At 46.0% G+C, this 6,885-nt stretch overlaps 2 protein-coding genes across 2 annotated transcripts in view; one reads left to right on the top strand and one right to left on the bottom strand.

Moving 5' to 3' along the window:
• The window catches only part of LOC109472267 (cytochrome P450 2D6-like), a 2,773-nt gene extending 2,502 nt beyond the window's left edge, over positions 1-271 (top strand). Inside the window, exon 4 of the mRNA XM_019771930.1 lies at positions 70-271. Coding sequence (XP_019627489.1) covers positions 70-254 — 185 coding nt within the window. The 3' untranslated portion in view covers positions 255-271. The remainder of the gene's footprint in view (positions 1-69) is intronic.
• A 334-nt stretch (positions 272-605) lies between these two features.
• LOC109472271 (ectonucleotide pyrophosphatase/phosphodiesterase family member 6-like) lies at positions 606-6,681 on the bottom strand. Its single transcript, XM_019771933.1, has 8 exons — positions 6,322-6,681; positions 5,643-5,822; positions 4,809-4,968; positions 4,058-4,151; positions 3,500-3,688; positions 2,327-2,464; positions 1,650-1,740; positions 606-1,227 (listed from the first exon to the last, which is right to left on the bottom strand). The coding sequence occupies exons 1-8, from the start codon at positions 6,569-6,571 to the stop codon at positions 1,004-1,006; spliced, it is 1,326 nt and encodes a 441-aa protein (XP_019627492.1). The 5' UTR covers positions 6,572-6,681; the 3' UTR covers positions 606-1,003.
• Positions 6,682-6,885: the final 204 nt, after the last annotated feature.

Here is a 6,885-nt window from a genome sequence, read left to right as displayed (position 1 = left end):
CCTCCTCCTCCCTCCCTCCCTCCTCCTCTCTCTCTCTCTCTCTCTCTCTCTCTCTCTCTCCCTACATAGGAAGAAGAATTTGCCTGGGCGAGCAGCTGGCCAAGATGGAACTTTTCCTGTTCCTCACGTCCCTGCTGCAGCAGTTCACCTTCAAACTGCCAGAGGGCGCGCCTGAGCCAGATCTGTCTGGGGTGATGGGAGCCACTCTCCTGCCCGGGCCGTACAAGATACAGGCCATTTCTCGCAAGAAGTAGAAGGAATGAGATGCATCTCAGAAGTTGATAAAAAAGAAGGGGCATGCTCATTGTAATACACACAATATCTTCGTGCACATTGCGCAAATCGTTAACTGAATTGATAAGTTGCAAAACGGCAAACCATTCACCTAATACTAGCTCATGATGAAACAGCACAAAATGCATTAGTTTCAAGAACAAGCAGATAAACAAAGAAAAAAATCAACAAACTGATAATTGGGTACAAAATGGCAGGAAAGTGTATCAGATTGCTGACAGGAAAGTAGAATATCCGAGAACAAGTTGCCTTGTCCTTGGTGCTGAATAACACTCACATAGGTTTGCGTGCTAAAACACCACACCGAGATAAAACTCTATCAATGGCTTTGTGTTCACTCTTAGTAAGTGTTAGGTGCACAACTAGTTATTAACAGCATGTGACTCACGATTAAAAGTGATGGAAATGTTAACATTGTCTAGAGTGTTCTGTAAAGTTACGTTCTACTTGTCTAGTTTTCTAAACAAAACGGGACAATAATACACAACGCTAACGAACTTCATCTACAACTGCATGAAGGTAAGAATACAGAACAACACACGAACACGGTGCAGCAACACAAAGCACACATTGCAATGGTATAAGAAGAACAGAAATTTGACGTTAGATTGCTCTAATTACCTGGTTAAAAATACCTTCCCCCACGTCAGTTTACAGTCGAATATATGTGCTAGACACAGAAATCTACTGTTTCAATGGCGCTTTTATGTCAACATGAGTTGCTTAACAAAAGGAAAGTAGCAAAACCAGCGACTGCTGCCCACGTGATCTGGGAGGCTGTTCGGACGCCGCCGCTGATTGGATGGCGCAGAAGGCCCTGGATCCTCAGGACGGAACCATTGTGTGGGCGGGGGGAGACGCCAGTTATCTCGCACATCATCTGATAGACGTCCACCTGGTGGATGGAATCGCCCACGAATCCGGCCCTGAAGTCTGGGGGGGGGGGTGGATTTTTTTTTCAACAGTAACGATGGCAATGGCGAAAAGAACAAAGCTAGTCTGTCAGTCATTTCAAAAGTTAGTTTAAATCATTTACATTGTCTCTGTCTTTTCATCCTGTTCATTTTTGACAGAAAATTTGCTATAAGAGGTGTTTATGAAGACGTGTATATGAGGATGGCAGTTGCGACTTCACACAATCCTTTACGCCTCTGCCAGCGGTTGAAAAGAGTAGAAATTGGTCAAATAGACAGATAACATGCCAGGGAAGTTGGTCCGCTAAAGGAGCCGCTCTGAGCTGTACTTTTCAAGAGGGCAACTCCCCTGTTATCTGTCTATTTGGCCAATTTCTACTCCTTCCAGCCACTTCCGAAGCCTGGTAGGGGCTAAGATAGTAAACCAGCCTGTTGCCGTACCTGGTCCCACTGCCATGAAGACTCCCTTCATGTCCATCAGGGCGTTATCCCAGCCGTGCATCCCGATCCTCCGTGAAGTCACCACTCCGTCCTGTAGCGCGTACATATTAATAGTACCTTTCAGAGCCATAAACGTTTTGACAGTTTATTGCAAATACATGCCCGATAGCTTATTGGAGGTACGAGTACAAAAAACATTATACTACACTATACGACACACATGGTACTAGTTATATCTACGTACAGGACTACAGGTATTAGACTAAAATAGGTTGGCCATGTATTAAGAATTGATGACACAAGAATTCCCAAAACAGCCTTAAATTGGAGACCCATTGGGAAAAGGAGGGGAGGCAGAATCAAAACTACTTGGAGAAGAACGGTGTCAGATGACATGGTGTTCATGGGATTATCTTGGCGATATCGATAAGTAAAGACGGTGGCCAAGGACAGACCTAGAATGAGATGGAAGGGAAAAAACTCATGGCCTTATCAAGTTATGTCTCACAAGGTATGAAGAGGATAAGTTAATATGTTCGTACTGGTAAAGGGAAGAACCACACACCTGTTTGCAGGTTTTGGTACGACAAACTAGATTGTAAGGCAAATCGCAGAAACTGATAAGAGATGGAGAAAAACAATACGTGGAACTAGTCGAACCATCAGAAAACACGTGCCTCGCGAACGGCGTATGGGAAGGTGGTCACCAGCAGCAGCGGCGGGACGTACTTCCCTTTCTTGTAGTGCCAGCCCTCGGGAATGTCGTCCTTTTTATAAGCTACTGAATGAGGAACTCGTTGGAGATCTGCGTACACCTGTAAGATATAACACCATAACGTTACAACTTGTCCAAGGGTTGAATCATAGGGATATAAAGGTGAGTGAATGAGTGAGTGAGTGAGTGAGTGAGTGAGTGAGTGAGTGAGTGAATCGTGGCGTCGTGTGGCGTAGTGGATAGAGCGTTCGGCGCTCAACAAAGGAGCCCCGGGTTCGAACCTGGGTCGGAGCACGGGGGCATGTCCGAACATGCGCACCGACGTTGTGCCCTTGGGAAAGGCACTTTACACGTATCCCCCCTCAACTAGAGGGTCAAGTCTCCAACGGCAGTTGTCTTCAGCTGGCGGACGAGAGCAGCGCCAGGCGGGCTGGCGTAGTCAAGGCGGAACTTGAGCGTAACCAAGTCACCGGCAGCTCGCTGCAAGCACCCGAACCGGAACCAGCACGTCTCCCTCGATGGATCCGCTGGGGAAGACGGATGCCCAAGTGTGTGGGTCTCAGATTCGCAACCTGTTATCCACCTTAAACAAATCCACGCGAAGGCTACCGTGTCAACTGTGACCCTCACTCAGGTGTAGGGACTGACACGGTCATCATACTCGGAAAGTCTGTATATCTGTACATGAATCTGTATCTGTGCATGACTATGTATCTGTACATGAATCTGTATCTGATTGCAAATAAAGATCACGAGTGATTGCCATAGACTAGAGAGAATGAGTGAATGAATGAATGAATGAATGAATGAATGAATGAATGAATGAATGAATCTTTGTGTCCGTCTATGGGACGTCATCAATTCACTGAAGTCGTGTATGCTCACGTAACTGTTATCGGAAAATAACCGAGGAAGAAACCAACGGTTAAAAGCAAAGTAGACCACTAGCCCAGTGCTCTCTTTTGGACTCACTCTTCTTGCTCAAGTGCAGGTACGAACCGTGGCAATGATCTTATCTTGTAATATCCAGGAAGATCTTTTGGTGGCTGCAAGACGGTATCAAATTGGCCAGGCAGTTACCAAGTTTGACTGGCGTAAAAAAAACACCACAAAAATAAGCTTGGAGAGTACTTACCTTGTCCAAACGCCCCTCCTTTGGCCACATGCTGACGTACGAAGTCTCGTAGAAGACGGGACCGTGCAGGTCGCCGTGGTCTATGAAGCTGCTGAGGATAGCATAGCCGCCCTCGGGACCGTACTCAACCGTGGCCTGGCCGTGATCCGACATCACCACCACATTTACATCGTCAGTCTGGCCTGTTCTCTACATTCAACAGGGATGGGAGATCCTCAAACACTACAACTCAATCATGTGAGAGTGAGTGAGTGAGTGAGTGAGTGAGTGAGTGAGTGAGTGAGTGCTTGAGTGAGTGAGTGAGTGACTGAGTGAGTGAGTGAGCGAGTGAAACGACTACTATTCTAAGTGTTATTGCAAGCATACAAGGACATACTCTCTTAGAGAAGTAATAAGAAATGCAGCCCTTAGATTTCTAGGGAATGTTGTCTACTTGAAGAATTAATGGAAGATGGAAGAATTCCAAAGATTCCTTCCACCTTTTCTTTGACTGCGTTGAGGGCACTTGATTGTATTTGAAGCAGGCAACAAAAATTTGCTAGAGATGACGTAACTTACTCGGAGATTCTCCCTGAGATATTCCAGGAACCGGTTGACGTCACGAGTCGCCTCTATTCGCTGCTGGGACTCCACACCATGGGAATGGCCGTACCTGTGTGGGAATATTCCAACGCATGGAATGCCTCTTACTTCATCTGATACTGTAGATTGCATCATACCGAGAATGTACGTGCTTCAAATGGCAAGCCGTACTGATGTACTCTTTGAACTTGACAGTGGACTTGGACAGAGACCTTGAGTTGCCTTTTTAGATGCTTTAATCCGGAAGGGTTAGTAATGGTACTGGCAAACGTGGATGTGCTCAGTCTGGAGTCCAGGCAGAAAGAGAAGGAACTAGAGTCTGGGGTTACTCTACTAGACTGAGCTACTTCAGATATGGACTAGTCTAACACAGAGAGTTGGAGGGGTGCTTAATATCACAACACGTACCTTAACATATGTATGTCAGGGTAGAGACTGTGGTACAATCGGCGATTCTACAGATAGAAATCTTGACCGGAGTCTCTGTATTGAGCTAAAAGTACAAACTATGCATTAGCACCACATTTCCTCCTAATTCGTCTTTTTCCCTCTTTTACAAATACTAACTAAATATATGTGCTAGATAATCAGGTCTACCCGATTGCAGTCTCTACGTACCCTAACAATTCACATATACACAGCTATCTACACAAAAGTACAACGATAACGATAAACTGCATTTTATACCTGTAACGTCACAAGTATGTCAAACCTGACAACGTACTACCTGTCGACATTTTCGAAGTAGACGAAGGCCATGTCGATAGCTCGTTCGCTGAAGAGCTGGACAATGTCGTCTATACTGTTGGTGATGTTGCGGTAGGTCGGGTAACCCACGTACGGCTCACACTTGTTGGGTAAGGTGTTGAAGATGGGCACCTCACAGGCTGTTCCAGACATAAAGGGATTTAGAAGCTCTGAGAAAGGTGTCTGATAGACATCAAAACGTAAGCAAGGTGAGAGAAGAGAGAGCACTGGCTGTGTATAAGCAAGGAGTTAAATCTTGATTTCTAACCTCGTTGGTATGTATGAGGAAATGCCAATATCTTAGGTTCTACCAACCTGATAAAATTAATTTCGGAAATATTCATAAACGTACTGCAAGGTTTTAAGTCCGCGGCAACTTTCAAGTTTTGAACTCGTCCATATTTCTCACACACCTTTATATGATTAATGTTTCCTATGAATGGTTCCTTATGGCACAGTTGTCAATAGATGTACCTTACAGCTACACTGCTTATACTACTTTCATGCACTATCCAAAATCCGGAGAGGTTTAGGTTTTGACTTATTTTTGACTTGCTTATATGCGTTTTTATCTTCCGTTTTGCCAGATTTGGGTGGCGTATTGGATCCTGCTCTGCCAATGTAATACTGCCTTGAAGCCAGTGCCAGCTACCAAAACATCTGCCTTGAGATGATTTCGATAATGTTTACTATTCATGCGACTGTTTATTCATACATCAGGAGACAGGAGGAACAGGCCGAATGATTCAGGTGGGAGTGTGAAAAAGAGGGAAGGAGAAAAGGAGGGTAGTGGAAGGAGGGATAGCCTACTCACTTGGCCAGTAGTACATGTTGACCCTTCTGCCCTGTTTAGTGGCGGTGGTCCAGAGCGGCTCGGCGCCCTCCCACCAGTACGGCTCGTACGAGTCCGGGTTCTCTCCCAGGAGGAAAGTGGTGTTGCGCATGACGTCATACATGTAGTTTCCCGTCATGCCGTGACTTTCCGTGTGCAGACCTGACACAAAAGGGGAAGGCGTTTTGGAAAAACCCCGACGGTGTTACTTGTTGTTTGTTTGTTTGTGTGTGTCACGGTGTGTGTGTGTGTGTGTGTGTGTGTGTGTGTGTGTGTGTGTGTGTGTGTGTGTGTGTGTGTGTGTGTGTGTGTGTGTGTGTGTGTGTGTGTGAGAGAGAGAGAGAGAGAGAAAAGAGAGTGTATGTGTGTGTGTATTTGTACATGTACATGTATTTGTACATGTATGTTACGTGTGTGTGTGCGTGTTTGTATGTATGTGTGTGTGTGTGTGTGTGTGTGTGTGTGTGTGTGTGTGACAGTGTGTGTGTGTGTGTGTGTGCTTACGTGCGTGTTAATGTGCGCATGTATGTAACATTATGTATGTGCGTATGTACTAGTATGTAAACAAACAATAGCCTGACCGTTGTGGGTAGGTACGATTGTAGGTAGGCACCTGAAAACTCGGACTACATTCCAAAGACTGCATGTTATATGTACTTGCCTGTCATGATGGTGTAGTAGTTTGGAAAGGACTTGACCGGGAAGTCCGGGGTGACGTATCTCGCCCGCGCTCCGTCCCTGGCCATGGCCCGAAACTCCGTCAGCTCGGGGTCTGTGTCCGGATAGTCCCACCGCATCCCGTCGATGAGGAAAGCCACCAGCCGGTTGGGAGCGGCCGAAGCAGGCGGGGCGAGACAGAAAACGATCACGGACAGCAAGGCGATGGCGGGCGTGACCGTTTGTTTTGCCATTATTATGAAGAGACGTTCCACCCAGAACACCACAGTCAGTTCTGCTGGCTTCTGAAGTTACACGTAACGGCGACGAAGAGGTCAATATACCCAAATAAAACCTTGTTAGTCAGTTGTGAGTTTAGAGAGAGTTAGCTGAAGTAGTTGTTCCTGTACGTAACCTATTAATAGGTACGGTTAGGTAACCAATACGTAACCTATTAAGTTAAAACGTCCCCACGCGCTGTCGCATGTTGTTTACGAATCACCTCACGCACCAAGGTCAGAGAAAGGCAAGAAGAGGGTCGGCGACCCACCATTATGGTAGGTTGAAT

The sequence above is a fragment of the Branchiostoma belcheri genome, unplaced genomic scaffold (assembly GCF_001625305.1).
Source record: "Branchiostoma belcheri isolate BF01 breed outbred unplaced genomic scaffold, Haploidv18h27 scaffold27, whole genome shotgun sequence".
NCBI classification, from domain to species: domain Eukaryota; kingdom Metazoa; phylum Chordata; class Leptocardii; order Amphioxiformes; family Branchiostomatidae; genus Branchiostoma; species Branchiostoma belcheri.
Note: the sequence above shows the minus strand (reverse complement) of the source record. Positions and strands in the feature narration are given on the sequence as shown.